The following is a 19252-nucleotide window of genomic DNA, read 5'->3' on the forward strand; positions in this document are numbered from 1 at the left end:
CAAGCCTGGCCTTTGGCTTACAAACCCCATTCAAGAAAACAAAGGACAGGTAGCCCACAGGGACCTCTGTTATTATTACTCAGGCAATTAATTCCCCTTGGAGCACTTTCCACACTTAAATAGCGTGGTTTTTCGTGGGGATGAAACCTTTTGTAAACAGTAACGTTACATTCATTTTCTTTTTCTTATTCCTTAATGGCTTTAAACTGGGCAGGACATTAAAGACAGGATGCTGAGTTGGAAGAGGGTGGAGGGAAAGATAATACAGGAAAAAACAAAACAAAACAAAACCCATTGCCATTGAGTCAGTTCTGACTCATAGCGACCCTAGAGACAGACAGAACTGCTCCATAGCGTTTCCAAGGCTGTAAATCTTTATGGAAGCAGGCTGCCACATCTTTCTCCCATTGAACAGCTGGTAAGTTCAAATTGCCAACCCTGTGATTAGCAATCAATGGCTTAACCAGTGCTCCATCAGGGCTCCTAATACAGGAAAAGCAACCTGGTAAATGTACCCTCATACTGTTATAGCAGGTGCTCTATACACAAGTAGATGGAGCCCTGGTGATGCAGTGGTTAAGAGCTCGGCTGCTAACCAAAAGGTCAGCAGTTTGAATCTACCAGCTCCTCCTTGGAAACCCTATGAGGCAGTTCCGCTCTGTCCTATAGGGTCGCTATGAGTCGGAATCGATTCAGCAACAACAGGTTTGGTTTTGGTTTTATACACAAGTAGATAGGATGAATAGAGAAAACACAACCAAAAATTTTCACACAGGAACTTGATATGATTTTTAAAGGACACGGAAGTGATATGACTACACAGCTACTTGATTGATTCTGCACTAAAAAAGAAAAGCTACTATAAATTTTACTATTGGGATAAATGGGCAAACTTGAATATAAACTGTACATGAGATAATATTCTAGTAGGTTAAATTTCTACGATGTTGTAATGCTATTGTCTTTGTTCTTAGGAAATACATACTATTTAGGGGTGATGGGTCCTGATATTTGCAACTTATTTTCAGATGGCTCAGAAAAAGGAAAGTGTGTATACATATGTCTGTGTGTACGCATGCACGCATGTACCCTGCATGCTTGGTGCTGAAAGAGCTGGGGGTTTTTACTTTCTGACATTCGTTCTACACTAAATGATGTTCTGTGAGTTTCTTCTTGCTTTTTTTCTTTATGATGTTAGCTCATTTGTGACCCAATGTTAATTTTCTTTTTTTTCATTTTGTCCGCCTGTTTTGCTAGCACGGAGCTACTTGGGACTGGTTCTTAAATTCAGTTCTGTAAGCCCTTTAGTTTCTTTTCTTACACAGTAATGATTAACCCTGTAGTCTAGGTAATCTAGGTGGCATAAATGCATGCTATAGATCATTGATCATATGTAAAATAATTAAAAAATATGGATATATTTGTGAAATTCCATCTCCTCTAAAGGAAAAACAGCTTAAAAACAGATTTTATAAATGTAAGGATGACATACTGGAGTGTGGTACTAATATTCAGGCCCTAAAATGTGAACCACTTTATGGAAACCTAAGATTCCTTAAGAAAGCTACTTAGAGCTCATCAGTAGTACTGGATAACTTGTGTGATTATTTTTGATAATTTGTGAAATTTTTACATATAGGGCTGATCTGGGAATGTTGTTGAATGTAAATTGAGGTACAGAGCATATGTTATTGGTATAGGATAGATAGAACAGAAGTTTACACTACAGAGGTCAGTAAGCCTCTTTTGAAAAGAAGTCTGAGAGATTCTACAATATTCTTTTAACTTCAATATTTTGAGGCCCAAGTAACTTTCGGTGACTAGTTCAACGACAAGAACCAAGGATTAAATAATAAAAACATATCCTTCCTTTGTTTAAGATGTACCAGATCTTTAAAAAAATTTACCGAATCACGATTGCTCCTTTATTGCTTTGTAAGCCCCTTGTGCCTCATGTAGTACTTATGTACACTGTTGGCGAATCCTGTTTTCCTCCCTCCTCCCATCTTCCTTTCTCTTCATCCCTCCCTCCTCTCCTCTCTCTTTCTCCCTCTTGGTAATTTAAAAATGGTTCTTTAATTATCCTTTTCCATTTTCATTCTTAAGTTTTTCTAAAGCCAAGGCATTTTGAGTATTGATTTTCATTCTCTTAGCACTTTTAATGTTAATCTATGAAAACTGCTTATTATTTTCTGATTATAACTAACATGTTTCTTACAGAAGGTTTAGAAATACTGAATAACCTGTTTAAAACTTTATTTCTTTACATACTTTTAAATATGTATCTGCACACGCATGAACACTCACCTTTTTCCCCTATAAAATTGTATCTTACTGTGTATAGCATTGTGTGCTTGCATTATATTACAAGCTTTTTCTTGTATCATGAAATACTCTCTAAATGAGATATGCTTTTTAATGGTTTCATGGTATTACATTGTATAAATGTACCATCAGATTTAGATTTGCCTATGTTAAGCCTGATGGTATCACATACAACAATTTCAGTTCAGTTAAAATATTTTCAGTTAATATTACATACTTCTCAGTGAATTTACTTAATTACTAATGAGTCAGATTTTAGTGGGAACATATTTGTATATTGGCAACAGTGAAAACTATTTCAGAAATGACTTATTTTTACCTAAGTAGCACTTCTAAAACTAGGATCTAGAATTGTTCTCATTTTATCTATCTGTTGGGTAAGATTATCTTAAAAATCTTCATAGAAAAAAATAAAAATTACTTATTACTTCTTATTCATCATGGAATATTTAGTTAAATTATACATTATTGGTATAAAATCAGGAGAAAGATATGGCAGTCTGCTTCTGTAAAGATTTAGAGCATTGGAAACTCTATATAGCAGTTCTACCCTGTCCTATAGGGTCTCTATGAGTCAAAATCAACTTGATGGCAGTGAGTTTTTGGTTTGGTAGAAAATGGAACTATAAAATTTGCATGAAATTGTTCAGTTGATTGTACTATACCATTCTGTAAATGTTCATAGTTCTTGAAGAATTGCAAATGTCTCTTAATACCTTTTAAAATAGTTTATGAAAAGAGACTTTACAGTTTCTTTTCCCATTAGAAAATAGTTGCCAGTTTTATGGATGGTTATGATCACTTAGGTGAGCCCTGGTTGCACAGTGGTTAGCGTGTGGCTGCTAACCGAAAAAGGTTAGCAGTTCAAACCCACCAGTGACTCTGGGAGAGAAAGACCTGGCAATCTGCTCTTCTAAAGATTATAGCCTAGGAAACCCTTTAGGGCAGTTCTGCTCTGTCACATGGGATCACTATGAATTGGAATTGACTCAGTGACACACAACAACATCTTAGTGTTGGTCGTTTTGAGTCAACATTATCAGACAGACAACGAGATGGATTGGCACAGCGGCTGCAACAATGGGCTCAAGCATAGCAACAATTGTAAGGATGGTGCAGAACTGGGCAGTGTTTTGTTCTGTTGTGCATGGGGTCGCTATGAATCGGAACCGACTTGACAGTACCTGACAACAACAACATGATCTCACTTACTGACGTTTCTTTTAAAATTTAGTCTCGTTCTCTCCATAAATAAATGATACAGCCAACAACCAGGAAGCCTTACCATCTTTTAGTGCTTTATATTTTTCAAAAAATCTTTATAAAACAATTTTCAAAAAAAAATTCAGTGATAGGTTGATCTTATAATAATGATATGACAAGGTAGAATAAATATGATCTCTATATAATATTTGAGAAACTTGAAGCTTGGAGAAATTAAGTGATTTTACCTAAGGTAAAAAATCCTTAAAGTCAGTTCTGCTATATCAAGTCATGTCTTCTGTGTATTCATAGAACACTGGGAGTTTTTATGGAAACCCTGGTGGCATAGTGGTTAAGAGCTATGGCTGCTAACCAAAAGGTCGGCAGTTTGAATCCATCAGGCGCGCTTGGAAACTCTGTGGGGCAGTTCTACTCTGTCCTGTAGGTAGCTATGAATCGGAATTGACTCGACAGCAAATGGGAATGGGAGTTTTTTTATTACTTGGTCTGAAAAATAGTAATGAATCAGAGAAAGATACTAATGCATAGTACCTTTATACTTATGTGGAAAGTGAACAGTTAAAGAGTACTATATTGGAACTTCCGGGCAACACGGCACTGTAGTCAGAAGCACCATGCCGTCCCTCTGCAACAAAGATCATAAAAACTAAGTCATAAACAGAGTCAAACGTCAATCCTGAAACCCTAAGCATCAAATGAAGAGATAAAGAACTCAGCCAAGCACCGAATGGCATAAGAAACTGACCAAGAGCAGAGAGCGAGGAGAGATACATGCAGAGGTCCCCTATCAGCTACGGCAGCATGGATCCACCATCGTGGACTCCTATTGGAGATCAGCAAACGGGGTACAAGAAAGCAGCTTCTTGGAGCTTCCAGCAGGAGACAGAACAACCGGTAACGAGCGATATATGCTTTCCCACCCCCCACCCTTCTTTACCCCCACTTAGCCTCCTCTGCTTCCTGCAGCCACAGTCTCTTGGCTGGGAAGCACCAGCTTCACCCCAGTGTCGCTTGGATTCCATCCGCCCACACTGGCTGGCTCCCTGAGTGTCTTTTGTTGGCTGCTGGTGTTGCTTTTTTCCACTTCTTTAGATTTCTTCCTTACCTCTCACCACCTTCCCTTCCTTTCTCTCAAATACCTGGCTCTGTGTGCCATCTTTGCTTCTTCCTGAAAGGCTGGGAAACACTGCTCAACTGTCAAACTGCTTCCTGGCCCATGCCGCCACGCTGGTGGGACCCCCGGGGCTTAGTTTGTTTGCTCTGATTTGTTCTGTTTGTTTGTTTTCTTCTTTTCTTGGCTTGGGAGCCGCTTCTAGCTGGGCAGTACTGCATGGCTTGGAAGCTACTCCCTTACTCTGCACAGACGCACAGGGACATCCCTGGGGCATTTCTTTTTTCTTGTTTTTGGTTTTTTTTCTTTGTTTTGGTTTCTTCTCTCTCGTATTCCCCTTTTGTCTTTCTTCATTTCCAGTTTCTTGATTTATTCATTTTTTTCTTTTTTCTTTTCATTTTTGTTTTTCCCTATTTCTCAGTCTCATCTCTCAACTCCAATAGCAAACTCCCTTAGTACTCTTTTTTGTGTTTGTTTTGGGCTCCTGTTCCTCTCTTCTTTTTCGCATACCCATCTTAGTTCCACACATCACAATCTACCCCCTCCTTCCTGCTTACCTACACTGTGCGCTGAACGTCACACTCCCAAGCAGCACAGGCAGGGCCTATTGGAACCTGCCCTGCACTGACTCCTGGTCTGCACTGTTGGCCCTGGTACGTGCCACAAACAACCCATCCCAGCAACTCCCCTTCAGCTGGACCTGCCCTACTGTACCACACCTCAGTGACTGACCCTGCCCATTGGAGAAGGAGGTGAAAAGTATTGTGCCCACAGATGAACAAACAGCAAAGAACACACAGTCTGCCTGGTCAGACATAACCAAATAAAACAAAAAAGCAGGATGAAACAAATCTGCATTCGATAAACAAGGAAAATAACCACCGAATGCCCCGAAGACACCAGACAATATCAAAACATTTACAAAAACAGGACAGGATGGTTCCAGTAGGCATCCAAAAATAAAACACCAGATGACTTTCCAGTAGAAGAAAAGGCACTAGACCTAACTGATACAGAATTAAAATCTCTAATATTCAGAATTTTCTAAGAGCTGAAGTAAAAAAGCAGACAAAAATGAGGAAAAAATAGACAAATTGATGGAAAAGGCAGACAAATTCACGGGAAATACAAAAAAAATGTAAGAATTCAAGAAAATAATACAGGAACAAAATGCTAGAATAAATTCACAACTAGAAGTCATACAGAAACAACAATTAGAAATCCAAAAGGTAAACAAAAAGATTTCAGAAATGGACAGTGTCATAGAAGGTCTGAGCAGCAGGTTTGAAATGATGGAATGTAGGATCAGCGAAATTGAAGACAAACACTTGGATACAACTCTGAGGAAAAATCAGAAAAAAGAATGAAGAAAAATGAAGAAACCCTGAGAATTCTGTGGAATGTAGTCAAAAGCAAAAATCTGCAAGTGATCAGAGTTCCAGAACAGGGGGAGAAAACAGAAAACACAGAAAGGATCATTGAAGAATTGCTGACAGAAAACTTCCCCAATATCATGAAAGATCAAAAGCTGACCATCCAAGAAGCTCAACGAACCCCATATAGGATAGAACCTAAAAGAAAATCACCAAGGTATATCGTAATCACACTCGCCAAAACCCAAGACAACGAATCCTGAGAGCAGCTCGAGAAAAACAAAAAGTCACGTACAGAGGAGAAACAATAAGACTAAGCTTGGATTATTTAGCAGAAACCATGCAGGGGATTAGTTAGCAGAAACCTTGCAATGGGATGACATATATAAAACCTTGGAAGAAAAAAATTGCCAGCCAAGAATAATATATCCTGCAAAATGCTTGTTCAAATATGATGGTGAAATTAGGTCATTTCCAGATAAACAGAAATTAAGATACTATGTAAAAACCAAACCAGACTTACAAGACTTACTAAAGGGAGTCCTTCAGTCTGAGAACAGACAACATTAGACCACAGGCTGAATACAAGACACAGGATTGTACTAGCCAGATACCAACCTAGGAAATGAACTCTTAAGGACTATGCAAAACCAAAAGAATTACAGCAGAGAACCAGAGAGGTTAATCTGTAAATGACAACAGCATCAGAACAATAAAAGAGGGAATAAATGATATAGGTATAGAACCTTCTAATGGAGAGGAAGGCAAGCGATACCAAGTAATAATTGACTGGTTCAAATCTAGGAAGATAAGGGTAAATTTCAAGGTAACCACAAAGAAAGTTAACAAACCTGCTCATCAAAATAAAGAAGAAAAACATAAAGTCTCAGTAAAAACAAGACCTACAAAAACAAAAGAAATGAAAAAAAAAAAAAATCCACAAACAAAAGGAACTCAGCACAGGAGAGTAAGAGGAACACAGAAAATGTCAGCACCACAAAAAAAAAGCACTACAAAATGCAATCCCGCTCCTAGGAATATATCCTAGAGAAATAAGAGCTGTCACACGAATAGACATGCACACCCATATTCACTGCAACACTGTTCACAATAGCAAACAGATGGAAACGACCTAGATGCCCATCAACAGATGCATAGATAAACTATGGTACATACACACAATGGAGTATTATGCAATGATAAAGAACAATGATGAATCTGTGAAGCATCTCATAACATGGATTAAGCTGGAGGACATTATGCTGAGTGAAATAAATCAATCACAAAAGGACAAATATTGTATGAGACCTCTACTGTAAAAACTCATGTAAAAGTTTATACACAAAAAGAATCTTTGTTGATTATGAGGGATGGGGGGGAACTAAATAGACAATAGATAAGTGGTAACTTTGGTGAAGGGTAAGACAGTACACAATATTGGGGAAACCAGCACAACTTGTACAAGGAAAGGTCATGGAAGCTCCATAGACACTTCCCAACTCCCTGAGGGACTGAATTCTAGGCACAGGGCTGTGGGGACCATGGTCTCGGGGAACATCTAGCTCAGTTGGCATAACACAGTTTATAAAGACAATGTTCTACATTCCACCTTGGTGAGTAGCATCTGGGGTCTTAAAAGCTTATGAGCAGCTATCTAAGATATTTCACTGGTCTCACCCCTTTGGGAGCAAAGGAGAATGAAGAGAGTAAGATACAAGGAAAAAATTAGTCCAAAGGACTAATGGACCACAACTACCATAGCCTCCACCAGACTGAGTCCACTACAGCTAGATGGTGCCCGGCTACCACCACTGACTGCTCTGACCACTGTCACAACAGAGGGTCCTGGACAGAGCTGGAAAAGGATGTACAACAAAATTCCAACTTACAGAAAAAAAGATCAGATTTACTGGCCTGACAGACGGGAGAAACCCCGAGAGTATGGCCCCCAGACACTCTTTTAGCTCAGTGGTGCAGTCACTCCCGAAGTTCACCATTCAGCCTGTGATTGGACAGGCTCATAAAACGAAACGGGGCTAATGAGTCCAGGGACAAGGACTAGAAGGCAGGAGGGGACAGGAGAGCTGGTGATAGGGAACCCAAGGTTGAGAAGGGACAATGTTGACATGTCGTGGGGTTGTTAACCATTGTCATAGGGCAATATGTGTCCTAACTGTTTAATGGGAAACTATTTGTTCTGCAAACTGTCATCTAAGATACAAAAAAAAATTATCTATGTGAGATCAAACTGACAACAGCAACTCAAAAGGGGGCAGTGAGTTGAAGATAATAGTGATGAAATAACTTGGAAAAGGATAGTGAGAATAGCAGCACAACTGGAAGAATGCAATCAATATCACTGAATTGTACATGTAGAAACTTTTGAAATGGTGTAACTTTGGCTGTGTATATTTTCACCCAAAAAAAGGTCCTCCAAGGTCGAGAAGGGAGAGTGTTGACATGTCATGGGGTTGTTAACCAATGTCATAAAACAATATGTGTACTGACTGTTAAATGAGAAACTATTTGTTCTGTAAATCTTCATCTAAAGTATGATAAAAAAAATTAAAAAAAAAATACTATATCTAGTTAAGGTCTACTTGAAAATTCATATGTAGCATTCTCATTTAAAAATAATATAATTTAATAGTGATATATTTCAGGTGATCATTTATGAGAGCACTATTACTTTGTTACTATACTTGGCATCCTTTTATTTTTCCTTCTTAAGTTTATAGAAATTTGTTGTAACAGTTTTAAACTGGGAGATACCAACATATGATCAATATGACTGTGTATTTCATTTATATAATATACTTTCAGAATCATATCATTTGTTTTCTCAGTGTATGAGTTGTAACGGAACGAGCTCTGGGCTGAAACTGAAGACCTAGGTTGTGGTCTTAATTTTGCTACTTGTTGCCATAATATGACCTTGGATACAGTATTTAGCATCCCATGTCATATTTAGTTCATTGCGTTGTGACCCTAATACTGCACAGCATGTTTTCTCCTTTTCAAAATGGGTCATTGAGAACTTGACATAACTAACGCCATGATAAACCTATAATTTTTTTTCTGCCTGCCTTCTCCTTTCTGCATATCTTTGTTAATGAATTTGTTTTGCTCTGTCCGGCCCCCTGTGACTATCCACCCCCCGTATGGAGATTAGAGCCCAGATGTCTAGCATGTATGTCTTTAGCCTGATAAGGAGGTGTCCGGCATGTATCTCTTTAGTCTAATAAAGAGTCTCTTGTAATTATCTTGTAATGCATAACTCATCTGGCCATGCCAGCTGCAGGCTACATGCTACAAAGACAGTTCTAACCCTTGTAAAAATCGTGTATAAGCTGTAATGTAAAATTGCCTTTTGGAACTCCATAGAGACAGTCTGCGTTGCCGTTAGATTCCCTGTTGGTGATCACCTCCTAAATAAACTTTCTCTCTCTTTCTGACTTGGAGTATGTTTCATTGGCTCGACTGCTCCAGGCCACAGACCCGCATCAGGCAACAGTGTTAAGATGAAGATGATGATAATAATACTCTTATTGAATACTTACCATATGTCAGGCTGTTCTAAGTGCTTTACATGTGTTAAATCACTTAATTCTCACAACTGCCGTTTTCAGTGGACCCTGTTATTATTATCCCCATTTTACAAATGAGGAAGCTGAGATGCAGATAGGTTAAGTAACTTGCCCAAGATCCCACAGCTAGAAAGTGAAGGAACAATTTGAAGCCAAGAGTTCTCTTCACTACTACCCTATGGCACTAGATAATGTCTAATGTCCTTTTCAGATCTAACATGTTATTAAATTTATGATGATGCTTATGATTCTGAACTGTGTGCATTAGTTAGCAGAGAATAAACAAAACTAGTACAAATTCAGTACTTTCATCTCTTTTTTCCTCCCTGCCTAGTTTGGCTGATAAGATAGCTTGTCTATATTGATTAGAGCAGGTATTTTCCTCAGCTCTCCAGGGATCAGTCCCTGCAAAAGGATATCATGCTCGATAAAGTAGAGGGTCAGCAAAAAAGAGGAAGACCCTCAGCAGGATGGATTGACGCAGCGGCTGCAACAGTGGGTTTATGCATAATAACGATTGTGAGGATGGCTCAGGACAGTGCAGTGCTTCGTTCTGTTGTATATAGGGTTGTTATGAGTTGGAATCGACTTGACAGCACCTAACAACAACAACTTAGCTCTGCTGTTGTAGTAGGAAAGTTGTTGTTAGGTGCCATAGAGTCAGGTCTAACTTACAGCGACCCTGTGTACAACAGAACAAAACACTGCCCTTCCTCACAATCACAGACAATAAATAAATGAATATGTGTCTCTGTCTCCAATAAAACTTTATTTACAATGACAAGCAGGAGCCAGGCTGTAGTTTACTGACCTTTGGATTAGAATATAAAGTAAAATAGAGCTCCTCACCATAGTATTTCCCTATTATTTATCAGATATTTTACTTTGCTTAAATTCTATTCTTTCTAACTTAATACTTTAATTCTTCTTTTATTTGCATATTTTTGTGCTAATGTGCTTTTATACCCTCAGCTTTTTTTCTAGGCTTTCTCACATCCTCACATTTCTTCATATCTTTCAACCTTTTTGTAAAATCCATTCCCAAATTTCATTAATCAAACATTTACTGAGTTTCAGGAGTAAGTGGATGGTAAGGTAATTGAGGTGGTGGAGATAAATGAAAAAATAGACTCCCGTGGATTTGGGTGGTTTTGGGAGGCTTCTTAGAGGAGGCAGATCTTGTGCCGACTCTTCAAAGACTGAAGGCAAATTAAATACTAGAGTCCCCCTCCCTGTTTTTATCCCCAAACATATAGAATCACAGTGAACTTGTCCTTTTCAAGATCATGTCCTGGAGCAAAATACTAACAGTGTGACTTGTTCCCTTCTTGGAATTCTATTTCTTTGGATTATCTCTTCTTCCATGTGGTTAGTAAAATAAAGTAGGGGATGGGTGCTGACCTGCTCTGGGAAAGCCTTTTGCCTGTGGCTTAGACCAGCTCTGCTTTAGGTACTGTGACAACTGGATTTCTCTCTGGCTGGTTGGCTTCTTTTTCTTTAGTGCCCCTTCAGTCTTTTCTCACCATTGTCATGGTAGCCTGGTATGGCTCCCAGGGAAGCGAAAAGGAAACCACTCAACTTTCTTGGGTCAAGGCTACTCTTAAGCTTGCCCCTAGACTAGATAAAAGGAGTCCTCCATGGAATCTGTGTTAGCTCATTAGAGAGATAAATTGGGATTTGGAATTTAGGGTTAGAGAGAAAGAGACAGACAGTAAATAAGAATTTATTTCCCTTTGTGCACATATTTTCCTTGTGGACCTCGCAGGAAAAAGGGTAACTGTGGCAAGACAGATGGGTTATTGCCATTTTTCAATCTATATGCCTTTGGTATAATTGCATCTACTGGGTCTGGAAAACAAAGCCCTGTATAGAGAAAGAGTGAAGTCCCTGCAGTAGGATAGGCCTCCACTGTGTCTTCCTCCTTCCTCAAGGATAGGCCTCCACTGTGTCTTCCTCCTTCTGCAAGTGCAGCGCAGACCTAGAGGCTGTCAGCCTGCATTTAGCAAGTAAGATCTGGAATTACCAGGGATATTTGGAGAGCCAGGCAGCCTGCCTCAGGCCATGTGAAAACTCTACAACAATGGCAACACTTTTGCATCTTAATCACACTTTGTGGACTCTGGTGCTGGCATTCATTTCTAAAGCCAATAAAAGATCACATTAAAAGGAGCAAAGCTCCAGGATGCTGATTTTTAGCTTTTGGATTGTTGGATTGTATAGTGTTCACTACCCTAGCATTTCTTCCTTTTTATTGCAAGAGAAAGAAAACAGGCACGTCTCTAAGCTTTAAGTAACAGTCATGAATATTGTACTGTTTGATTAAAAGGTGTGGTGACTGGTATCAAGGAATATATCAGAAGAATGGGAGCATTATTATACAGGGACTATTTTGTCATTTGGACCTAACGTTGCTGAAATCTTAATGGAATCATTAAAACCCAAGGAATTAAAAGAAAATAAAGATCTGTGTCTGGAACACTCTGTCTCTAGAAACTAGGCTGGTTGGAGGCAGAGAGAAAATGAGGCAGTAAGTAAAACTACAGCATTTGATATGTGAGCAAAAAAGTATTAATTTGTTTTTGTATGGAAACCAGTAGGAACTTAGGAGAGAAGAGTATCAGCTTTAAAAACAGGTCATAGGGGAATTAGAAAAGGAAATTTCAAAATTTAAAATGTACAAGACATTAAATAGATGAAAGAGGAGCTTTGGTGAGACTTAGGGCCTAGAGTTTCCACTTGTGCAAAATCTCTCTTACTTCAAGGACATCAGTATAGGTTAGAGACTACTATAAGACGTTTCCCCCCAGTAAGCTAGACTGGTCCACACAGAGAACTCCTTTCTTCTAGGCCAGGTTACCTCCTTTGTCCCTTTCCTCCTCACCATCTCATTTATAGTAAAACACTATTTTGAATGCTTTAAAGTCACAATTAAAAGTTCTTCAAATACAGGGTAAGACAGTACACAGTACTGGGAAAGCCAGCACAACTTGTACAAGGAAAGCTCATAAAAGCTCCATAGACACATCCAAACTCCCTGAGGGACTGAATTGCTGGGCAGAGGGCTGTGGGGACCATAGTCTCAGGGAACATCTAGCTGAATTGGCATACCACAGTTTATAAAGAAAATATTCTACATTCTACCTTGGTGAGTAGCGTCTGGGGTCTTAAAAGCCTGTTGGCAGCCATCTAAGATACTCCATTGGTCTCAACCCTTCAGGAACAAGAGAGAATGAAGAAAACAAGATACAAGGAAAAGATTAGTCCAAAGGACTAATGGACCACAACTACCATGGCCTCCACCACACTGAGTCCAGTACAGCTAGATGATGCTTGGCTACCACCACTGACTGCTCTGACTGGGATCACAATAGAGGGTCCTGGACAGAGCTGGATAAAAATGTAGAACAAAATTCTAACTCACAAAAAAAGACCAGATTTACTGGCGTAACGGAGACTGGAGAAACCCTGAGAGTGTGGTCCCCAGACACCCTTTTAGCTCAGTAATGAAGTCACTCCCGAGGTTGACAGTTCAGCCAAAGATTAGACAGCCCCATAAAACAAAACGAGACTAATGAGGCACAACAGTCCAGGGACAAGGACCAGAAGGCAGGAGGGGACAGGAAAGCTGGTAATAGGGAACCCAAGGTTAAGAAGGGACAGTGTTGACATGTTGTGGGGTTGTTAACCATTGTCATAAAACAGTATGTTGTACTAATTCTTTAATGAGAAACTATTCTGTAAACCTTCATCTAGATTACAATAAAAAAAATTCTTCAAATGCAAACCTTCATAAGATTGTGCTAAGCTAAAAATTTGCTAAGCAAATCAGTCTATGAGTAAAAAATAATTACATGAAGTTTCAGTATTTAACATTTACTCTAGCCAGTATTATGTGCATAGAAAAATATCAATCCGAATGAAAGAATTAGCTTCAGGTTAGAAAAGAATATGACTTACTCAATTCTTCCACCTTCTTTAAAACCATGCAGGTAATATATGCTTTGAACACTAAAAACGATGAACATGAATCTGCAATTCAAGCCCTCAGAGATGCTCATGAAGAAGAAATCCAACAAATTCTTGCAGAAACAAGAGAAAAAATATTGCAGTATAAAAGCAAAGTAACAGAGGAGTTAGACCTTAAAAGAAAAATTCAAGCTTTAGAAGCCTCATTAGCAGATCACATAAAAATGAAGCAGCAGGCTTTGACAGAATTTGAAGCTTATAAGCAGAGAGTGGAGGACATGCAGCTTTGTGCAGAAGCCCAGCACGTCCAACGCATAGTAACCATGTCTAGAGAAGTTGAAGAGATTAGAAGGAAATTTGAGGAAAAGTTACGGAGCTTTGGACAACTCCAAGTACAGTTTGAAAAAGATAAACGATCGGCACTGGAAGATTTGCGAACTGCTCACAGACAGGAGATCCAAGAGCTGTTGAAGTCTCAGCAGGATCATAGTGCCTCAGTAAATAAAGGGCAGGAAAAGGTAGAGGAGCTACACAGAATGGAGGTGGAGGCCTTAAACAAAACACTTGAAGAGCTAAGACTTGAACGAAAAAAACTAATTGAGGATTATGAAGGCAAGTTGAATAAAGCTCAGTCCTTTTATGAACATGAGCTTGATACTTTGAAAAGGTCACAGCTTTTTACAGCAGAAAGCCTACAGGCTAGCAAAGAAAAGGAAGCCAATCTTAGAAAAGAATTTCAGGGGCAAGAAGCAATTTTACGAAAAACCATAGGAAAATTAAAGACAGAATTACAGATGGTACAGGATGAAGCTGGAAGTCTTCATGACAAATGCCAAAAGCTACAGCTGGCACTTGCTACAGCAGAGAACAACGTTCAGGTAAGTAAAGAATATTACATTCAACACATAGATTTTTTTTTCTTCCAATTTTCTTCTTTAAATATGTTCATTTTGTAGACTGAAGAGTAGTCTGGCTGGCTTAGGATCAGCTTTTCATTCAGACCACTTTAAACATTTTTTTTTTCTATGTTACTTTTTCCTGCTTTTCCTTTTGTGAGAAAATCAATGAAGGGATCATTTTTATTACCCTGTAGCTATTGTTTCATACTAGAATTTCAGATATTAACATCCCAAAAGATAAAATGTTGCTGCTTGTTTATGAAAGGATTTTGTTAAAATAACATGTTGTTTTTTCCATAAGTGGTTTGGGACGGTTAAAATATTGGGCTTAGACTTTAGTTATGTTTTTTCTTTCCCTCATTAATAATTGTCTACTCATCAGTTGCTAGACACTGAACAAAAAATTAAGATTGTTTTACAAACCTGAATTAAATAGAGGTATAGCATAAGTCTGAAAAACAGCCAAAAAGTCTCTTCAAGTTTTGTTTTATTGGAGTAGAAAATTTTATAGTTTTGTTTTTAATATCTGTGTAGCATTAGAATGGATTAGAAAGCATAAATAGCCTTTCATGATTGGGTCATGATTTATAATAATCATATTGTGTCATCAATAGTTACAGACTTAAAACTAGGTAAACTTAGTTTATAGTGTGTTACTTAGTTTCTGCATATTTATGTGTTATCTATTTTCCTTGTATTAGTTTCTAGTATTCTTTTGGGGTTGGAGAAGGTACTTTGTATTATTTCAGTCTTTTAAAACTGGTCAGGGCTTGTTTCATGACCTCTTATATGGTCTGTCCTGGAGAGTGTCTCATGTGCACTAGAAAAAAAGTGTATTGTTCTGATGTTGAGTGGAAGGTTCTATATATATCTATTAGATCTAGTTTATATATGGTATTTGTTCAAGTACTCTATCTCCTTACTGATCTTCTTTCTGGAGGTTCAATCCAGTATTTGCAGTGGTGTATTTAAGTCTCCTACTATTATTGTGGAATTGTCTATAGCTCCTTTCAGTTCTGTCAGTATTTGCTTTATATATTTTGGTGCATTGATGTTGGGTGCATATATATTTATGACTGTTACATTTTCTTGCTGGATTATTCCTTTTATTAATATATAATGTCCTTCTTAATCTCTTATAATAGATTTTGATTTAAATTCTATTTTGTCTGATATCAATATAGCCACTCCTGCTCTCTTTCGGTTACTATTTGCATGGAATATTCTTTTCCATCCTTTCACTTTCAGTTCATTGGTATCCTTGGACCTAAGATGTACCTCTTGTAGACAACTTACGGATGGGTCATGTTTTCTTATCCATTCTGCCACTCTCTGCCTTTTGCCTGGAGAGTTTAAGCCATTTACGTTTAAGGTAATTATTGAGAAGGAAGAATTTACTTCTGTCATTTTGTTACTTTGTGTGTTTGTGTGTGTGTGTGTCTTATAATTTCTTTGTCCTACCTTTTTTACAGTTTTGTCTTTGTTTGTATTAAGTTTCTTTCTTGTGTTGGGTCTGTTTGGTTTCTTTCTTCCAGCCTTCTGTGTATATTTTTGAAGTACTTTCTAGTGGTTTCCATAAAATTACATTTGAGACCCTATATTTACAACACCTATTTAACGTTGATACCAACAAGTAAACAAACAGCAAGTAACATGCAATATTAAAATACTTACATTATAATCCTAATTCTCTGCTCTCTCCCCGTCTCTGGTATTATGTCACTTTTCACATCATACATTCTGGTCTGTTAGGATAACTTTGTACTTATTTCTTATACATTTGATATGAGGCTTGTAGCACATAACAACTAAATTACCCACTGAAAATGCCCTGCAACAGGCCTTTCCATTTGCCCGTGCCATTACCTTTATTGGAGGACTTGCCTTTATTTTTAAATTTTCCCCCCCATGTACTGCATCAGATGGTTGTCTAGTGTTCGTTCCTTTCCACTTGAGGGACACCCTTTAGCAGTTCTTGCAAAGCAGGTCTGGTGGTAACAAATTTCCACTTTTGCCTATCTGGAAATGTCTTGAATTCACCCTCATTTTCAGAGGTTAGTTTTGCTGGATAAAAGTTGACAATTATTTTCTATCAGTAATCTTTTCATTGCCTTCTGGCCTCCGTGGTTTCTGTGGAGAAGTCAGCATTTAATTTTATTGAAACCAAAACCAAACCAAACTCTCTGACATTGAATTGAGTCTGACTCACATTGAGGACCCCTTGTATGTTATTTTGTATTTTTCTCTTGCTGCTTTCAAGATTCTTTCCTTGTCTTTGGTCTTTCAGGAGTTTGCTTATAATATGTCTTGGATTCACTCTTTTTGCAGTTCACCAAGTTTCCTGGATTTGCAAGCTCATTTCCTTACTCATGTCTGGGAAGTTTTCTGCCACAATTTCCTCAAATATTCTTTCTGTTCCTTGTTTCCTCACCTTCTGGAATTCCCATAATACGTACATTGGTTCTCTTGCTGGTGTGCCATAGTTCCATTTGGCTTTGTTCGGTTTTGTTTGTGTATTTTTTCCCCGTGTTTCCCTTAGGATTCAGTAATGTCAGTTGTTTTGTCTTCTATCTCACTTACTCTTTCTTCTACCTGGTAAGCTCTATTGGTGTATCCCTCCCTTGCATTTTCCAGTTGTATTATTTTATTCCTCAATTCCAGTATTTCTGTTTGTTTCTTTTTATGTTTTCTATCTCTTTATTAAGATTCTCATATTGTTTTTTGATTTGCATTAATTTATTTGTGTGATCTTTGAGTTCTTTGAGCGTATTTAAATTTGTTGTTTGAAAGTTCTCTATTTTTTCTATTATCCTTACTTCCATGGAAGTGATTTCTGCAACTTCATACTGCTCTTTGAATTGGGCCATCTTTTCTTGATTTCTTGTATGCTTTCTGTCTTACTCATCTAGTGCTGCTCTAATAGAAATATCACAAATGGATGGTTTTAATAAGGAGAACTTTATTTTCTCACAGTCCAGTAGGCTACAAGTCCAAATTCAGGGCATCAGCTCCAGGGGAAGGCTTTCTCTCTCTGTCAGCCTTCTTCTCATCAGTGTTCTCCCGGACTTGGAGCTTTTCCGCACAGGGACCCCAGGTCCAAAGGACGTGCTCTGCTACTGGCATTGGTTTCTTGGTGGTATGAGGTCCCCAATTCTCTGCTTGCTTCCCTTTCCTTTTATCTCCTACAAGAGATAAAAGGTGGTGCAGGCCACACCCCAGGGAGACTCCCTTTACATTGGATCAGGGATGTGACCTGGGTTAGGATGGTGTTACAATTCCACCCTAATCCTTTTTAATGTAAAATTACAATCACAAAATGGAGGACAACTACACAACACTGGGAATCATGGCCTAGCCAAATTGATAAACACATTTTTGGGGGGACACAATTCAATCCATGCCACTTTCCAATTTTTTGTTGAAGCTGAAGCATTTGAGTACTTTGTTGAGGTAATTTGGATTTCAGATTTTTCTCATTTCCCAAAATCGGCTTCTGTGTAGGTTTCTCTTGTCAACTGCTTTGTTCCTCCTTCAGTACATGACTTGTTGCTTTAACTTTTGGATTAGTTTTGAGGGTTTAACATTTGCATTTCTTTCTCCTTTTTGGTACTATTTGGCTGTTTTTTTCCTATAATTGTTGCAGGGGAATTGAGCCATATTTCTGCTTACATTGCCATCTTGGGGAGTGAGATATCAAGGTGTCCTTTCTTAGGTATGCATTCTCAGGCTTTTCTGCCCAGAGTGCCTTCACCGAAGCCTGGCTGTTTGCCAGCTATGGATCTCGTAGTTGTGCCGCATGCCGCTCCCTCCTGATAGTGATGCAGTCCCAGACTTGCAGTGTACCAAGGCACTCCTTCTTGGGTCTGCTTTCTTAAGCTTCCCTGCCCATGGTGCCTTCACTGAGGGCTGGCTGTTTGCAAACTCTGGGCCTCACTGCACTCTGTACTGGTTGCCACCAACCCAGGATGGCCTCACTGTGAGGAGAGTGGGGTGAGGGTGCTCTGTAAACCTCTGTTCTCCCATGGTCAGTATGTTACCTTTTACTTGGTTCAGTGTTCCCTTTGGTCTTTCAATCTTTTATCTGATGTCTGGAGTTCTGAGATGATCGATTTTTTCAGTATTTGGTTTTTTTCTTCTATAATAGTTGAGGGATTCGGCTGCTTACACCACCATCTTACTCTACCTTATGATTGTGATTTAAATGAATTATTTATCTTCTTGCGTATTAACAGTGGCTATTTGGTTTTTCTTAGGTTCTCCAAAAACAGCTTGATGATACCAAGGAGGGAGAAATGGCCCTATTAAGCAAGCACAAGGAGGTGGAAAGTGAGCTAGCAGCTGCCAGAGAACGTTTACAACAGCAAGCTTCAGATCTTGTCCTCAAAGCTAGTATGTCTGACCACAATTCTTGGTATATTCCCCAGCTGAGACCAATACTTGAATTTGTCAGTTCTAGACAAAGTTCATCTTTTTTCTCATGTTTTTAAATTATTTAGACTTTAAATATTTTAAAGCATTCTGTTATCTTGTTAATTTATCATGAGTAAATAATAAATTATTTTTAGGAATATATTTTTAATAGAAAAATTAAGATCTAGCAGATAGAACCACCAATAAATCAGTCACCAAAAGATAAATGAAGCACTCTAAGAGACTTTGGCCTTTAAATAATAAATTTTAAAGTATTTAAATCAGGGAACTATATGTAAATTGCAGCACCTCATTCCATTGTGCTGATTCTTAAGGATATTTTTGCGTACTAAAGCT

The 19252-nt window shown here is 38.3% G+C and overlaps 1 protein-coding gene across 1 annotated transcript in view; it reads left to right on the forward strand.

Moving 5' to 3' along the window:
• The window catches only part of FAM184A (family with sequence similarity 184 member A), a 137924-nt gene that overhangs the window by 47754 nt on the left and 70918 nt on the right, over positions 1-19252 (forward strand). Inside the window, exons 2-3 of the mRNA XM_004382734.3 lie at positions 13610-14464; positions 18739-18874. Of these exons, the coding sequence (XP_004382791.1) occupies positions 13610-14464; positions 18739-18874 (991 nt within the window). The remainder of the gene's footprint in view (positions 1-13609; positions 14465-18738; positions 18875-19252) is intronic.

Source organism: Trichechus manatus, unplaced genomic scaffold (genome assembly GCF_000243295.1).
Source record: "Trichechus manatus latirostris isolate Lorelei unplaced genomic scaffold, TriManLat1.0 scaffold00098, whole genome shotgun sequence".
NCBI classification, from domain to species: Eukaryota; Metazoa; Chordata; class Mammalia; order Sirenia; family Trichechidae; genus Trichechus; species Trichechus manatus.